Source organism: Pholis gunnellus (genome assembly GCF_910591455.1).
Source record: "Pholis gunnellus genome assembly, chromosome: 11".
NCBI classification, from domain to species: Eukaryota; Metazoa; Chordata; class Actinopteri; order Perciformes; family Pholidae; genus Pholis; species Pholis gunnellus.
In genome coordinates, this window is record NC_136538.1 from 20,002,793 (window position 1) to 20,021,052 (window position 18,260).

At 40.7% G+C, this 18,260-nt stretch overlaps 2 protein-coding genes across 2 annotated transcripts; both read right to left on the reverse strand.

Annotated features, from left to right (window-relative positions):
* Positions 1-3,152: 3,152 nt before the first annotated feature.
* znf365 (zinc finger protein 365) lies at positions 3,153-6,556 on the reverse strand (the record flags this gene model as incomplete). The annotated part of the gene is made up of 5 exons (XM_079168372.1): positions 3,153-3,381; positions 4,359-4,405; positions 4,951-5,122; positions 5,255-5,564; positions 5,893-6,556. 5 exons carry the CDS (start codon positions 6,554-6,556, stop codon positions 3,153-3,155), a joined length of 1,422 nt encoding a protein of 473 aa, XP_079024498.1.
* A 1,363-nt stretch (positions 6,557-7,919) lies between these two features.
* Positions 7,920-17,910, reverse strand: sult6b1 (sulfotransferase family, cytosolic, 6b, member 1). The gene is made up of 7 exons (XM_079168795.1): positions 17,625-17,910; positions 13,632-13,744; positions 12,542-12,631; positions 12,095-12,221; positions 10,382-10,476; positions 10,079-10,235; positions 7,920-9,645 (listed from the first exon to the last, which is right to left on the reverse strand). The coding sequence occupies exons 1-7, from the start codon at positions 17,818-17,820 to the stop codon at positions 9,521-9,523; spliced, it is 903 nt and encodes a 300-aa protein (XP_079024921.1). The 5' UTR covers positions 17,821-17,910; the 3' UTR covers positions 7,920-9,520.
* Positions 17,911-18,260: the final 350 nt, after the last annotated feature.

The following is an 18,260-nucleotide window of genomic DNA, read 5'->3' on the forward strand; positions in this document are numbered from 1 at the left end:
ATTTTAAATAAATCACGAGATTTAAGACTTAAGAATTATGCAAATTAGAAATTAAATAAGATAAACCAATTTAAAACGAAAAAAAAAAAAAAAAAGTCTCAGCAGAGGAACCCTAAATCATGAGGAATTTAATTTGAGGAATAAGCCCAAAACGTGATGTATGTTTGTGACCAAGTTAAAGTACTGTAGGACTACTACTTCCACTTGACGACACATTATAGCTTTGTATACAAAATATCTATTAACACCGTCAACAAAGCCTAAACCAACGACAGCAAAGATACATTTTACACCAAATACCGTCTTTTACATTTACATTCTTCTCATTGGATGAGTGCAAAAATAAGGTGTAAACAGATCGTACGGAACGATGCCGGGAAAGGAATGATTCAATTTCAAACAGAGAGTTTCGTTTACTGCAGACAACTGTTATGCATTCACGGTACTGTAAGTCACTTTGGATGAAAGCGTTGATACGACGTCATTCATTTTGTGATCGGAGAATCTCCACCCGTTTCTGTGTGAATGAGTGCGAGTTTAAGCCCGGACGGCGAGACAAAAGTCAGGTCTTGAAACGCGGCATCTCTTCAGCGTGAGCTAAACATTAACTCAAGAGTACATTCGTTTTATGTGTGGTGTCTTCCAGACATGGGCCAAACTGCACCTGCATGTTCATGGCTTGTGTTGGAGGAGAAGAATATGCGGTTTCCTTAAAGACTGGAACACTCTAGCTCCATGAAACGTGACAAATACATGTTTTATTGACATGCTGTACTTTGTCTGATTAAATAATAAGACTGACGTTAGAAGAAGACAGAAACCAACAACACGTGCGTTTCTTAATACTTTCTGACTTCCTGTCAGTGGTTCTCAGCTCCAAGCCCATTGGTTCCTACTGAAGACCTACATCTTTAAAAGCACGCGTTTTCACTTTCGATGGAGCTCTCGAGTCTTTGTGCTAAGCTAGGCTAACACATAGTGGACACAGAGATGAGACCGATATCCATCTTGGCCTCTGACTCTGGCAAAGATGGCAAACCTTCCCAAAAAGGTTTCCTTTAAAAGAATGTTCTACTGAACAAAACGAGGGTAAAGATCGATGGGTGCGATTGGCTACATAGGACCTCGACTGCAAGACAAAAAAAAAAAATCACAATAAAGTATTTACAAATCAACATATCTAACTTTTCTGTCTATGTACAAGTATCACACAGTGTCTGAATTGGTCCTTATGCAGTGAACCCCACCCATTCGCCGTTTGAAACCTTTTCAAAACAAAAGCCATGAAGGAAATGCAGTTTATTTGACCCAGGCCCGGTGTCATCAAACTCCTGTCTGTGCTTTACAAACCAAATAATGGGGGGGGTCTTGATGGCTACATACAAGATATGACGTTGAAAGCCTGAGGCTAAAGCTCAAAGCTCCCAGTTAAAACAAGTCAAACAGGTTTTATAGAAGACATGGAAATAAAGATCTTGTCTTGCATCGTAGTATTGTAGGTATGACGTTTGTACTGGCAGCTTCTTATTTCCAAACTGTATGTTCTCACAAGAGAAAACACCATCTAGGATACCAAGCTCAGCATGATAACCATCCCCAAAATCCAACAGAGAGCCTAAACTGTGACAGGATCCACGGAGCCGGCTCCCACACAAGCTGAGTAAGTATGAAATGCTCCATGGCCTTGGAAGTAACTCGACTGGAGGTTATAGCTGTAGGTTGTGAGCTAGCTGACATGCTAACATTCGCAGATTATATTAGAAGACACTGTTTAATCTAATGCATCAGCTTTTGCGTCGTCCCAACGCTCCATAAGCGCAGCAGCTCCTTTGCTACGGCCCCGTGTGCTGCTTCAGCGCTTTCATTTGGCCTCAAAAGCACAGACAGAGATCCGATAACTGGACTGAAGGGCAGTTTGTTCTGGTTCAACCAGAGGAGAGGACGCGTCGGCAACAACACCGAGAACTAGTCCTCCTCATTCCACCGTCTTCAAAATTCAGTAAATCAAAACTCAGTAGATGAATACAAAAGCATATTTTTACCTGACATTTCTCTAAAATACAGAGGACAGGATTCAGAATGTAGGTGTCACTGAAGACTGAGATTAATACTGCAACAAATACTGCGATTTGTGCGGACAAACAAGACAAAAAAAATCTATAAACTGTCATTAATTTATATGTTTGAATACTGAAAGTTTACCCACACTCAAAAAGCCCTCAGTGTAAACCTAAAGGTCTGTTTCAGCATCATAATCTATGGAAAAGTACAAAATACTCAATAACACAGTGCTGGGAGTACAATATCTTCACAATATAGCATTATGAATACAATGTGATGTCAATGTGGTCATGCAGTAATCATAGTTATTGCATTACCCTGTTACGCAGTAATAGTTACTGTGATGTGTATGTTTTATGTATTCTCTCGTAAGTGTAATCTTATTTTCTATGATTTATAAAAAAATACTTTTACTTTACAAATTGTGTCATTTAGGAGAAGCAGGTGTACATTTAATCTAATATATGCAAAATTATGTTTACATTAAAATACTAAAATAAAGTACTAAAGGAAAAAGTTAATGTTTTTTCTGATAGTTGGCAATCATATCGATAACATTTGGAATTAAAATACTAAAACTAAAATAAATCCTTATATCTATTACTAATAATGTTTCCCCATTTTTGAACATCCTGTACAATGTATGCAGATAAATCCCTTACATTTTGTCTAAAAGGTCTATTTTTAAACAGTTCGATGTCAAAATAATATTGTTTAAACGATTATCACCAGGTTAGAGATTTTAGGTTTATAAAGAATTAAGACCCGTCTGCACCCTTCTGGTTAAATAGGAGCATCTGTCCAGAAATAATCACATTTAGTGTATTGTTTTAAAGCTGCAATGTCACATAACCGGTCATCAGTTATATTCGTTTCATCCTCTGCAACATTATACACAAACATCTTTGAACTGTAACCTCTTCACATTCTGTTGAACGAAGAATCTGGCCAGATGTGACACACAACTGCTCCAGAGAAGCTGGATGTGAACGTGACCGTTCTGTACTTTTCCATAGGTTACCACACCGGAATAATGAAATGAGGTTTTACCCACCGACCGCCCCGCTCTCCCCTGGTGACCCTCTACGGTTCTACGCCTCATACCCGGCGGACCGGCGCCGCTGGTGGTTCCAGATGTCGTCCCTGTGTTCGGGTCGGCAGAACAGCCGGGACGACTGGGCCAGACGCTCGCGGTGCTCCCGCTCGCGGTCTCGCTCCCCGCCGCCCGCCCTGGAGAACAGAGGATGGCCGCCAAACTGCGAGGAGGAGTGGCTTCTGTTGTCATGGAGGCCAGACGAGGAGAGCTGACCCCCCGCTGACCTAGAAACAAATGAAGACAGGAAGTGGGGAATGTCAACAAGACGAAGTTACAAAAGAGCTGTCTGTATTACTATTATTATTAATAATTGTATTATATGTCTTTATTGTAAAAATCAACACTTACATAAAGACAAAACAAATAAGGATAACAGATTGTTTTTTGTGAATGGATGCATGTTTCCGTCCACTACTGTTACGTGAATAATGGGTGATGGGAGGAGCTAATTCAGGCATCAATCCTACAGAAGAAGACAGTGCAGGAAAACGTGATGAATATGTTTACAACGCTCTCTCTCGTCTTTAAATACAGTCCAACGTTCAGTTTCAAGACGGGAGGAAATTCTGCATTTGGGAGCGCTAATGGGAGCAATAACAAAAAACAGAGATTATCTATTTAAATCCAGCAACAAACAAAAAACAAGCACGTTTTGGATCAAACTGAAGTAGAAGAAAAAGCAGGTGTTCATGATGCACAGGTGACTGACAGACTTTCATACTTTCAGCTGCACACAGACAGACAGGTTAAATGTCACATAGCGATGAATAAAACATGGAAACACAGAAATCCTCATGAAGGATTTAGCAGCCGCTCTGTCACCTTTTGGCTTTGATTCAGACCAACAGCAGCAGCAGCTTATCTGCACTGTTAGAGGATGAATCCTGCTGAGCAATAAGCCTTTTTACAGCCGAGTGTGACGACTAAACTCCTCTTTTCATGTCTTTCAGCGGATCACTTCAAAAACGTGAGAGAAGAATACAAATCCTGCAGAGAAATGATCTCTTGTGTGAAGCTAATGATGGTGATGGATGAATCTAAAACAGACCACCTAGAGAACCTAAAATAGATTTAAAACCCTAAATTTGTCCCATAAAACGTTTGAACTCAGCTCAGTATTATGAGATGAGTTTGTTGCAGGTGACTTCTGTTCCAGTTACAGGTTGTACAACATCATAGGAGCCAACGTGGAGGTACTAACCTGCTTTTAGTGATTCTGTGAGGTCCATTATCGGTTGGCTGCTGGTACTGAAACACAAGCAGAAATTAGCTATTAAATTTAGGATTAATTCAGTGAGTGTTTGTGCTCATGACTAAAGAACTCTGCAGCGGCGGAAGAAGTATTCATGAGCATTTAAATATGAAGTAAATGTACTTTAAGTATCAAAAGTACTCATCCAGACCCTGTCAATGTTATATTTCTATCTACAGGTAGTACTGATTCTTTGATGCTTTAATTATTAACAGAATTTTTAATGCTGCAGCTCGTTGAAGAACTTGAACTTCTTACTACTAATTACGTAGTTTGGTAGTCAGCAATAATGCATCCTATTTTAAGAAGTTATAAGTAAAATCTTAAAGCCCTTGCGCACACAAAAACCAGACTCGAGGTGTAATCAGCCGGGTAACTGAAAACCCCTGCGTGGCTTTACTTTGCAGAGCAACTAAAGCTGCATCGAAACGTAGCAGAGTCCAAAAAAATACAACAGCTAACTCTGAAATGTAGTGGAATAGAAGTGTAAAGCAGCATAACGTGGGAGTCCTTAGGTGTAGTACTTCAGTAGATGTTGTACCTTGTAGTGGCTGCACTGCTGCGGGCTGCCGTTGACCTGGTAATACTCCACCAGCCTCTCGGCCAGAGCGATGCGTCTCAGCAGATTCTCGATGAAGCGCTGGATTCGAACTTTGCCGCACGTCTCCTGTCGAGCCGCCGCTTCCAGGAACTTCTGGATGGTTATCACCTCCCTGGGAAACAGAAATAACAAGTACAGCACTTGAGTAAATCTGCTTTTCACCTCTGGCTGGTTCCAGTGAGCAAAAGAGAAAACAAGGCCACTGAAACACGGCAATAAAGTAATCTCCTTATCCTCCCTTTACCTCTCTCGACGCTCCAGCTCGTTCTCCGAGGCGTTGAGCTGCTCCCTCAGTGCGGCGATCACCATCACGGCCACGTCCACCTGCCGGCTCAACGACCTCTCCCTGTCGGCCACTTCCTGCCTCTCCTGGGCCAGGTGCTGCGAGTGAGCGCGCTCACACAGGAGCTCCGTGTCGGTCTGAGCGAGCTCCGTGCTCACCTTGGCCAGCCGGCACTGCATGGTGCTGTCGGCCGCCCTCAGGATCCGGGTCAGTCGGCGGCGCACCGCGGCCGAGGCCGCTGCCGTCTCCAAACCGGAGTAGGAGTTCTGCTCTGGTGGCGACAGTGAAGGAGACGAGTTACTGCGGCTGATTACTGATCTCTGAACCACCTCCTGAACTACGTTTGTAGGACAATTTCAGTGGCATTTGCCTTCCACACAGAGACTTTCTGTGGGTATGTAATAATCCACAATGTGCAGAATACACTGACATCGATGGACCTACTTCTTCTGACTGCATGCATGAACATTTCAACACATAGTTTGAAATCCTGCTTCATCACGATGAACTGCAGTGTCTCTGAAACGGCCACCGAACATTTGTGACATAAATATAACTGTGCTCCAAAAAGTATAGTAAGAAAGTAAACCTGAACGCACCGACCAGGTCCAGGTCCAGGTCCAGGTCCGGGTCTGTTGGGGGGCCATGAGGAGCAGAAGGAGGGAACGGGAGGCGATGGTGGTTGAGGTGATGGTGGCATGTGTCTGACTTTTTTAAGGACATTTTGATATCCTCCTCGTTTCTACCTCCATCTCTCTCTTCACCTTCGTCGTCGTCATCCTCGTCTTCATCTTCTGACCCAAATTCCTCTTCGTCATCCTCGTCGTCGTCATCCTCGTCCTCGTCCTCCTCAGCCTGCGTCCCCACCCCGACACTCTGGGTGCGTCTCCTCACAGATCTGTAGGAGTGGGGGTACCCGCTGTCTCTGCTGTCGCTGAGGGAGCGGACGTGAGGCGGCCGCCACGCGCTCTGCTGCCCCCTGCGGGTCGGGAGACTCATGTCGTGCCAGGGGATCGCCGCCGTCAACGGGTCGGGGTGTTTGCCGGTGATGCTGAAGCCGCCGGCTGTCACGTCCGGCGAGCGGTACGAGTGGCGGTACTCCAGGTGGGCGCGGAGCGAGGCCAGGCTGCGGAAGCGCTCCTGTTCGCCGCAGCGGGGGCAGCGGAAGGGGAGGTCGCAGGAGGTGGCGGTGCTGCCACAGGGCTGGACGTTCCTCTCCAAGAGGAAGGAACCAGAACCTCTGGAACACAACTTCTGCTGCATCACTCCACACCTGGAGTACAGAGAAGACACTAATTACTCAGGGAAAATGTGAATGAATACCTTTGAGTTTGTCCCCGTTGTTCTATTTAAACATATGTTCTTGAGCTCTGGGAACTGACATTTTTCTGAATCGTTAAATCTAAAATTAACTGAAATATATTTGCCAAATATATTGATGATCCTGTTCGTCATTCATCAAGCAAAGATGTATCACTTTCAACACAGCTACAGTGATAACTGTTCGATAATATGCCATTCATGTTCATCACCAAAACAATATTTAAGTTAGAGGAGAACAAATCAAACAAGAGCTGATTAAAAAGAGTAAAAACATAAAAGTGTCACTGAAATTAGGAGGGACTCACTCAGTTGACAGAAACCTTTTGACACTAACTTTGTTATTCAGAGGAAACTGGAAGCTCAGCATCAACAAGTCGTGTTGCTTTAATTTAAGCTATTCCTCTAACGTCATCATAGACATAGAGGGTTAGTCTAGGGTCAACGTTAGCACTAGTGGAATTGGATAAATCAGTTTTAAGCCTCTTCAATCTCATCACTGACTAGGCTGCAGAGGGCCCAGAGGAAAATGGAAAATACTCGAAGGTTAATCAAAACTTTATTTCAGACTCAGGGTCCAGATAAGACAGAACATTAAATAGAATAAAATTACATAAAAAGGCACAATAAATGCCTTACAAAGAGACAGCTGTACCAATGTCTCCTCAGCTGAGACTGGTACAGTGTGGGACTAAACCTTATGTTTGGTAAAACCAAGATGATTTCATTTTCAGAGTCATTAAGCAGGTAAAATAAATGTATACATTAGATTTCTTAAAGACAGTTTGGTCACTTAACACTTTTCTGGCCAAATTAAAAATTCCATGTTCCAACATAATTCTCCCGGCATGCAACACTGTGGGCACAGTTATACCTTCAGCGTCCATTTAATAAATCCATCACACCATCATTAGCAGTTAGCATTAGCTACCTGGCTGCTTGCTCTGAGAGGCTAACGTTAGCTTGCTAGCTAACAGGAAACAAACGCAAGAATCATTGAAACGGAAAACCCGTTAATGTGCAGCTGTTGCACGTGCAACGCTAGATTTTTAAATAAACGTCTAACCGTTAGTGTCTGAAGGTGTCATGTCGCAGATGGAGACCGACATAAGCCCGCATGATGTCATTCATTGACGAGCCACACAGTGGACCAACGTTAAGTTATCAGCGGATCAATAACAACACCACATCCGGTTGGCCCTTTCAGAATAAAACACATGAAGTAGGTGTGATTGTTACTTCCTTGTTAATTAATAACATAATAGTCATAAGGTATTGAGATGGAGTCATACAAATAAAGAACAAATAAGGGATCTGGAAAAGAGTTTTATTTTAGTTTCATTACTTTGATCATGTACAGTGATGACCTGCATGTATACATACAGCACAAACAGTGATTGTGCATATTTATAATACCCGATAATCTCATCACAGTAATGTTTCAAAGCCACAGTTTCACAACCAGAATAAAGATTGTGAGTGTTTCCATAAACCTGATTTCAGATAACTGCCAGTATAAAGATAATTCAACTGTTATGTGTTTAAATCAGGGGTAATCAGTAAACAAATCAACCTGGGATTTAACATTCATGTGCTTGTGATAAAGATCTTACACGTGAGACCTTATCCGCTGCATTCAGGTGTTATTTTGGCAGAAGATCACACCCACAAGGCAAACAAGTGATGCTGATAAACTCTGGTCTTGCTACATAAAAACCTGTATGTGCTCAGAGTAAAAAGCAATCCAACTAAGCAGTAAAACACAAACTTATCATACAAAAAAACGCAAATCATCTTTCTATTCATCAAAATTTAATTAACTAGGTTCAATGATGTGTCTTGAAGACAATTTAAGATATTATAAAATGTTTAATTTGTAGGGAATTATAGCATTTTTTTCTTTTTTTATATATATATATATGATTGCCAGTGCCTTTTTTATTCTTGCACCAAAGTTTAAATCCTACATATAGAAGACATTCAGGTTACTGGAGGTGTATGTTTTGGGGTGTGTTGTAGCCACACTTCACTGTAATTATTATTATTATTATGTTTCCTTGCTTGTTCTGCCCATCTTTAAACTCTTTATCTTTAAATTGTCTTATTTCCTGTTTTATTTGTTTTGTATTTTTTATACCTTTCCATGCTTTATATAAAGCACTTTGGTTTACCTTTGTGTTTGAAAACTTTCCATGCTTGAAACCAATTAGGATTTTCTGTCTGTGACAACACAAACTCCAGAAACATTGGTTCTCTTACTTTTAACTGTAAATTGTTAACCTTGAAGGTGAAATTTATGACACAAAAATCCATCTATGTTCCTCTGCTTCCTGTGTTGATGAGCAGTGTGTTGGTCAAGTTTTTGAATTCTGGTTTTATTCACTGATATTTGGGGGTTTAAAAGAACAGTTTGACATTTTGGGAAATATTAGTTTTTACTTAATGGTGGACAGTCAGTTGAGAAAATTGATTCCACTCTCCAAAAGACTGGAAACAGTATCTGTTAAAACGTTTTTAAAAACCCATCTACCAGCACTTCTTAAAGCTTTTTAAAATTAACTTAATACATTTTTATATCTCATTTGTTTAATCTGTATTTCTTGTTCTTGATCTCCCAAAATGTGAAACTATTCCTGTAATGTTTTCTGTAGTTCACAGGTTGCAGTTAATAAGACAAACACTTGTTTCTTTTTGCTCCCTCCCTTTCTTCATTGTATTCCTTCTTTAGGTACTTTTGGCCCCTGAACTGCCTCCACAGAACCTCCTCTAGCGACCAGGTGAAGAAGCATCTGTGCAGTGCCTGAGAGGGAGGTCTGTCAGACTCTGCTCAGGGCAGAAGATTCCCCTAAGCTCTTTTTCTACTTTCCCTCTCTCTTTCCCCCTCCTTTCTTCTTCTCTTGCTTCCTACTAACAGTGCTGTTGGTAGTTAAGTTTGGCTCCCAGCCTGGTTCCTGCCAGGTGTTTGTTGAAGGCGTCGTCCATCTCTTGGCTCTGTTCTGGTGTGAAGTGGTTCTTCCAGTCACCGACCTCACCTGCTCAGGGACACAAATATGAGGCCGTTTAAAACCCTCTGGTTTACCCCTTACATTTCTTCTCAAAGCTTCAAAATAATAATAGTTTTTATATTTATTCTCCAAAGTCATGTTCTTCTTTCTGAATCCTTTAAACTGGTGTCGGTTTATTCATTTCAAGAATAGCTTTTTTTCTTTTGCAAATGAACTCTTCATGTGCTAAATTATAGGGAGAAAGTCTACAAAATAATAGATTTGTTAAATAAATGACAGTATTTAGCTCGATGTGTTGGTCAATATGAGCAGAGCTGGAGATCTTTGCACTATGTAGCAGGCATGTGCAGTAAATATGCACATTGCAGTTTAGTTTTAAAACAAATGCCTTCAATGGATAAAACAATAGTCATTTCAGTAAAAACACACTCCCAAAAAATATTTTGTTGCGGTGAGGCACCTTTTCTGAAGATGACGTTTCCCAGAGTACCGTGGGAGTTGGCGGAGCTCTTCTTCATGGCGCTGAAGGTGCTCCTCTCTGCAATCTGCTGCACCTGAGCCTCCGTCAGGCTGAAGCCAAAGAAGGTGTTGATCTGCCGGACGCCCTCGCTCAGGTCCTGCAGGACAGGAACCAGAACCAGAGCCGTTACAGACAGACACTTATACAGTGATTGTTTTTCATATAAATTAAATGAACATGTGAAAACAATAACAGTATTATACATTCTTTGAGAGCTACCCTCTAAGTCCTTGTGTGCTCCACCTGTTTTAGCTCTTCATATGTGACGATCATAACGTTGGGGTCGTCCATCCTCTTCTCCCAGGCCAGAGCGTGATCAAAGTATGACCCCCAGGGAACTACACACACTCACACACACACACACGCACACACACACACACACACACACACACACACACCACCATCAAAGTGCATTTAGTTGTTTGGATCAGTTAAATGTGACTTCCATGACCCCATAAACCAATAACAATACACATTGTGCTTAATAAGTACTTTTACTTTTTAGACTTAGTACATTTATATAGCTAATACTAAATTGAAGGCAAGACTTTTACTTGCAGAGGGATATATTTGCTAAGGTTCTGAATTTCACCACTGATCACATCTCACCAAAAAGAAGAGTTGGCAAAAAGTAATTTTATGAAATAGGGTTCCAAAAATGCATTTGATGTCTGGCAGAAGTTTCGTAAGTTCTTTCAGGGTGATTTTGTCAGTCAAAAGTAAAAAGTCAGCCAGAAAGTAACTGGCAAACTTCCATTCAAAGGGTTAGTCAGGGGTAAAGCAGTCCAAGAAGCAGTCAGGCACTAACAAAGGCTGAACAAAAGAACAATAGAGGATCTGGCAGAGATTGAACAGAGGTGGGCCGGCAAACATGACTAATGAAGAAAGTGCAAAGGGGTTAGGTCAGGTGATGGCAGTGGTCGGGGTTACTGCAGGGCAGGAGTGAGATGACTGATGGCAGGGAAACAAAGAAGCCGGTGTTGTGTTCATTGTGGTTGTGGGTGGACGTTGTCAGCATTACAAACACATGAAGCGATAAAGTTAACCACTGTACAGCCCCATAATCTCTGCAGGCAATCATTTACAGATCACAGTGACGCTGCAGAAACAGTACAGAGTTAGCGCTCTAGAGCTAGTTGCTCTTCTGCTGTTCATCTGACAAAGCTGCACAACAAATGTTTGCTGTATATGTATATATATATATATATATATATATAACAAATATATATATAACAAATCCCAAGGTGCATTCTCTGGTACTTATTTTATTTAAGTAAACTATTTAATGCAGGCATTTTACCTTTTAGCTGTAATTGTATAGTTTATTAATTATACTACTTTTACGTCAAGGTATTGGTACTGAGAAACTGCCCTCCTTTGCCCCATGAAGGTGTGAGAAGCAATTCTATGAGTGTCTTGATGAACTCACTGAGTATTAGTGGCTCTTTAGCCTCACTTGGATTCCATTGAATCCAACAGGTCTTCCACAGTGACCCGGCTTTGTCAGCTTTACACGGTGTTTACTAGCCCATAAACACAGCGGAGCTGCAGTATCATAAAATCAGGCTGTGAAAGTATGTGCAAAGCAAAAGGCGGCAGGTCTGAAGGCCCCGCTGGAGTCTGCACGATTTCATCCGATTTTGCGCGGAATCCGACCCGATGGCACCGAGGTAAATTAAAAGAATAACTATATAAACGTCACCAATCTTCTCGCTGATGATCTTGTTTACTTATGAAGGATATGGAAGGATATATTACTATATGGAGGCTTCAGTATTACAATGAGACCGTTTCCTAACCAGGTTTAAAGTGTCTAACAGTTACTGTAATGTAAGATGTATTCATTGTCAAAGCACATGTTCAACCTTTTTCAGAGAAAAGTGGCTGCAGATGTCTTTGGGTCATGATAACATTGTAATAACCTGAAGGTGGGTAGTGTGTGCTTTTGTTTCTCACCATCTCCACTCATGAAGTGGGAGTAGAAGGATTCCCAGGACTCCACGGATGGGAGGACCGGGTTGTTGTTGGAGAAATGATAGAAGGACACCAGAGTGTCTTTAGGGTTCCTGAAGATCACCAGCATCTGCACAACACATAACAAAATGAATTTAAAAAAAAAACATGTCGGTGCATCGAACTGGTGTTCTACAAAATAATTTAAGAAACAAAAGGGACAGAAAAAAATATGGAAAGAACAGAAACTAAATAGATTTGAATTCCACATATATTTATTTTATTACAAGGATAACATGATGAAGAATTCACTTTTCATTTTCATTTTAAAAGCCACACCAGCTTTGTCTTCCATTTCAGAAGGACATTTTATACTTTGAGGTACTTTCACAGTTGATGACAAGAGGAGAATCAGTTGGAAAATGTTGCTGCAGATGTTTTGAAACATACTTTAGTTTTCTTTGCATGGAAGGAGGCAGGGATGTTGTCGGGGTGCATGTGGGTCCCCAGAAACCTTGGGGAGGGAGTCTCACCCAGGGCCTGAGGGGAGAGCCGGACCGGAGAGAAAGGGGGAGTCAACTTTACCTTTTACAATATGCAAGTATGCTATTCAGCATTAGACATTACATGTTACCACCAGAATACGATTTCTTATCATTTGTCAGTTCCCTCAGATAAGACCGTGCCAAAAATAACTTTGAGGTTTGGTTTAGTCTGAGACTGAAACTACTAAGTCAAGGAATAATGGTGGTTATTCTTGAGAGAAGAAAGCATTGCAACAAATATGAGAGGGTATCAACCTTCTCATCTAACTCTCGCTGAGAAAGAGAATATACATATTTTCCCGTTGGTTGAAACTAATCCTTTAATGTCTCCCTGCTATGTTGTTTCTCAGAATTTTTACAGTGCAGAGTTCAACACATGAATGATGAGACATGAACACACCCACACACCTACACACACACACACACACACACACACACACACCAAACCATGTGTTCCTGAACAGTTGAAACACGGCCAGCGGTGAGGTTTCCAAGAATCGTTCTAAACACAGAGCATGTCTGCATTTCTGTTTGATTTCTTGAGTGTTTTCTGATCACACATCTGTCTCACATTACTCCAATAGTACAGAGACGCTGCACTCTGTTTGGCTTTTCAGCAGCGACAGATGGACTTCCTCAACACCAGTTTACTTAATGAGGTTTGGTTTCTGTTTGATTCTCTTCCAAAAGAGAAGTAGGAGTTAAGATTAATGGACTACAACATCCAACCAACACACTCTGGATTTGGATATATAGATGTTTTTTTGTCAAAAAGTCAAAACCTCAACATTATTACTGACACGTTACAATTATTAACATCCCAACAAGCAAAAGCAGCATGAAATGTTTCGATGTGAAAAGTGACTTCAACCATCTGCTAGATTAATGAACTAATGTTGATTTCAGCTGTATTTGTGTACTGGTGTTCATGTGTTTTGTGTGTAAAAATTAAAGTAAGTAAAGCAGCGAGAGTGGCATGAAAAAAAAAAAAGTACCTTTATGACATCCGGTCCAAAAAACTCGATCAGTGGTGGCATCCTTGATTCTATTTTCATCCCTGTGGCCTCTGTGATGATCTTCCTTACCACACCCACCATCCAGTTAAAACCTGCACACACACACACACACACACACACACACACACACACACACACACATATAAAGCAAAATGTTTTGAGATTGACACTCAGAGACCAAAACCTCAGCTCAAGTCTCCAAAAGTCTAAACACATTTTCTGGCTTGCACCCAGTTTGCAATTCAACGTGGTACTTTTTTTGCAGCACACAGTTCTCCACATAAGACACATGAATCAGACATAAAGTCACTTGTTTGCCATTTCAAAAAACTGCCATTCAAAATGTCACATCCTTGGACCAATTGGCTGATACACGTGCCACCTGACTCATCAATCAGGATGCAAGCAATATAAAAAAGGACCACAGGTGAGTAACTGTTTTAGAGTTGTTTTGCCACTTGTGTGTGTGTAATTGTGTGAATTGTGTGTAGTGTTTTGACAAAATGAGCCCTGGTTCCACAATCGTGTTTCAGCAATCGTAAAAAAACCTGTAACAATAGTGTACAAAATGTGCTGAATATGTGATCCCGTCACACGCCGTAAAAACAATTTAACTTTGCAGCTCGATGGACTCTGCAGCTGCTGCAGGTCAGTTCTTTCATCTGTTTCACTTCTTCTCTTCTTTCACTTTGGCAGCGAGCCGGCGTGTTAGTCTCCACATTTATTGCTTTCTCTGACAGATCCTTCCGTTAAATAATGACTATGGATCAGAGTTAACAGGAGGGGAAACATCAGTATGGGTAGTTTAAGGACTGGTTTATGACCGGCCTTCTCTGGGAATCGCAGTATTTCCTTGCACCATTTGAAGCAGGAGGACCACTCCACAAAGTTTTACTGTACATGGTTTTTTTTAGGCACATTTAAACTTTTTTATGTCTATGTCGCTGTGCAAAAAACTAATTATTTCTCCAGTTCTACCTGCTGTGACAGACATGCAAAGCAAAAGACTTTTAGAGCAAAGATTCCTCGACCTTCACTTTAGTTTTTTTTCGTCTAAGTTTTGAAATATAAATCTTGAGATTCCTGCTTTCATGCTCCAATAAATTGCAAATTAATGGAATTTGGTTTATTGCGCTCAAAGAGTTGAATATTAACAAGAATAAAAAAAAATAAGTAATTTTGGTAGACTGACTTTAAAAATGGGTAAAGCTAAAAAAGGCTTAAAATATAATTTATAATGTCTGTGTAATTCAATTGGAGCGCCCTTGCAAATGACACCTGACTACTTCCTGGAGTGAATTATAATTTATTATTTTTTGGGGACAGACGGTGATGAGAAAACCAGCTGTATCGCCATGTAGTGCGACACCCACAGAGAAACCAGTGAAACAAATGTTACAGGCCTACAAACAGCCACAGGCCGTAAATTTGGAGGTCGGGTTAATCCTCCTCAATCTTCATATATCACCAAAACGTCAGAAAGCCATTATCTGTGGCAGGCTGCTGTGTAGCACTGCAACATCAAAGCGGGCCTTTTAGCCGTTTAAAAAGAGGTCCCCATTGGCTGGACTGATGGGGCTGTCACACACCCATAGATAAGCTCTATAGCCCCCATGCGGGCCCCAAGCCATACAGGCCCCTACACATGGTGATGTGGGACGGGTGTGTGTAATCTAACATTCCTCCGAAGGCGATTAACAAGTCTGTCTTCGTGTCGTTGCTCGACCAGCGAGCTGGTGTCCAAAAAGCCTCTCAAAAGTAAACACAAAAACCAAAAAGAAAAACATGTCACATTCCTTGAACGCACCGCGGCGACAGCAGGGATTTCACGCTTTTCTTCCTCTGAAGACCGCACTGTGAGCTTTTTGTGTTTTTAAGAGAGAGAGATTATGTGGTGCTTTTTAATATCAATAAATCATCACCACATTCACATTGCTCATTAATGCACTACAGTACCCAGAATTCCTGCAAAGTGATGTCAGTAAAGTGAGTATTCAATGGTTGAATGTTTGTCTTAAATGAATAAACCTCTAAATTGAACACGTTATATGTTGTTTTTTATTCGTGCAAAAACCCAAATGTAAAAACATAAATTCCCTGTGTGCCGGACTACTTTGTGGCCGGGTGCAGTGATTTTACAGAAAACCTTTAAAGATTCAGGTCTGTGACCGGAAGTGAACTCAGCTGACCTTACGTCAGTGTTTTCTAACTCTTTTGCCTGAAAACAAAGTTTTGAGGTATCGGCTAATTGTACTTCACATATTTCCATTTTCTTTATACTTGACCTTCATTTATTTGAACCAGAACCAGGCGCCTTAACCAACCTTTTCACTTTGTGACCTCCTACAAAAAAAACCTGCTTCGAAGGTTATCAGCTGGTTGTTATCAGCCTCATAGACATCCAGGAGACAGCTGCTTGTGTGAAACCAAAAGTCAAGGTTGACTTATTTTACTATGCTTTTGTCACATAATAAACGTACTTCACTGATGCCAAGTTACGTTTATTACGTAACAAGCATACTTATTTTAAACGAAATCAAGATCTTTTCCTAAATCCAACTAGTTTTGTTGTCTCAACCTAAAGTTGTTTTGCATCAATTCACAATGTTAAGTTTAACTTTCGCTTTCAGGTGGTAGGTGCAGTTTGTCCTGTTCGAAACATAACGCTGGCACGGATGACTGCTGAAAACACCCGTTCAACCGGCCGATAACATTCAAACTGGGTTTCACAAAAGGTGTGGCTCCTTTGGCTTCCATTATATATTTAGTATTTTACACTGTTGCGTCTACTTTTGCAAGAATCTGAATACTTCTTCCACCACTGTAAGGTGGTTTAAAAAAAACCTCACAGATGAGAGGAAAGTCTATTCAGTCATCGTTCATCAAAACGCCGTCCGTGCCACAACCTGCACAGACTTGAATCTTGTTATATCTTTTAGACACTTTTACTTTTATGAAAGTGTCCCGTGAAAAGCCAAAACTAAACGTTGATGCTACGCTTGTTAAGTAATGTAACATCTCTACGGCAGCACAGATGTCTGGCTTCTCTTCGATATAATGAGACTATATGGTCTCAAATTACCAAAAAACATACATTTGAAAAAACTCAACAGCGACGTCTCTTTCCTGAAATCATGACCCGGTTACTCGAGGTAATCCACAGACCTTGTTGTGCGTAGTTTCATGTAGGAACTAGTTCATGGCTGATATCTCCAGAATTGGGCAACTCACAACTAAATAATCTATATGGATAAATAGCACAACAAGTAAGAGGAAATATATGTATTTTGTATTTTGCGGTGAAATCTGTCGTGACTAACAGTCAGCGGTGTAAAGTAGATCACTCAAATACTGCACTTAACTACAGTTTTGAAGTACTTGTACTTTACTTGAGTATTTCCAATTTCTGGTACTTTATACTTCTAATCCATTACATTTTTAATATAACTTTAGGATAATTTATATAATTTGAGATTATTAATACGAAATATAATTAACAAATAAATTATGATGTTGTTAAATTAAAATGAGCTTCACCTTTACCAGCTGCAACAATAAAGTGATGAACATATTAATGCAACAATAATAATAATAATACAACTTTATAATATATATTATTCTGAAATGAGCCATTCTGCACAATTAGTACTTTTACTTAATTTAAGTATATGTTGATGCTTTCACTTTACTCAAATACATTTTGAAAATGCAGGACTTCAAACAAAGTATTTCTGTACTGTGGTATTACTGCATTTACTAAGTAAAAGATCAATAGATCAATAGATCAATAAAGTTACAATCATTAACATTTCAAACAACCATCGGAACGGAGATCAAAGGTCAGAGGTCGTAACAGATGGATCTCATTTTTCGGCGACCCCTATACAACTTTATTAATCATTTATTTAAAAAGATGTAATACCATCCGACAGCTGTTACTCTCCAACTGAACAGCTTTGAGAAAAAACTCACCACATTTGGGATAAGCCACCAGCATGATGTCGTCCTCTCTGGCCTCGATGTTCTCCAGAGCCTTTAAGTTATCCTCTGGGCACATGAGGCGCGGGTACAACACCCCGTTGTATCTGTACAACTTCTCCTCGTCCTTGATCTCCTTTGCAGCCTCCATCTTGGACTGCACTTTAGTGGCGAAGGCGTTGGTGTTCATCTTGAATCAGTAAAGCAAAGATTCAGCTTTTAAAAAAAAATGTATAGAAGAGAAGCTGCTTTCTGTGCAGCTGAGCGTCCATCCACTGCTGCCCTGAGAGGGAGTGAGTAGCACTGAGAAAGAGAGAGAGAGAGAGAGAGAAAGGGTGTGTGTAGCTGTAGTAAAAGGAGGAGGCACCGGGCACCTCCTCCTTTTCTTACACACACACACAATCACACACACACATACACATATGCAGGAAAATGTGTGTGTTTGTGAAAGAGTGAATGATGGGAAATGCCTGTATAATATCTACCAGATGGGAGGTACATGCTGATTGACTGTCCGCAGACCCCAAGTCACACACACACACACACACAACTAATTACCTATAAAGACTTTATAATCATCATATTTTCACATTCTTCTGTAGGTGTAGTTTATTTATGCAGCTCAGAATC

Excerpts from the sequence above, each read along its gene's own strand:
- sult6b1 (XM_079168795.1), bottom strand. The coding sequence starts at position 17,820 with ATGAACACCAACGCCTTCGCCACTAAAGTGCAGTCCAAGATGGAGGCT. Across the intron at positions 12,632-13,631 it reads TTGGACCGGATGTCATAAAG|GCCCTGGGTGAGACTCCCTC; the intron begins GTACTTTTTTTT and ends CTCTCCCCTCAG. Across the intron at positions 9,646-10,078 it reads AAACGTCATCTTCAGAAAAG|GTGAGGTCGGTGACTGGAAG; the intron begins GTGCCTCACCGC and ends GTCCCTGAGCAG.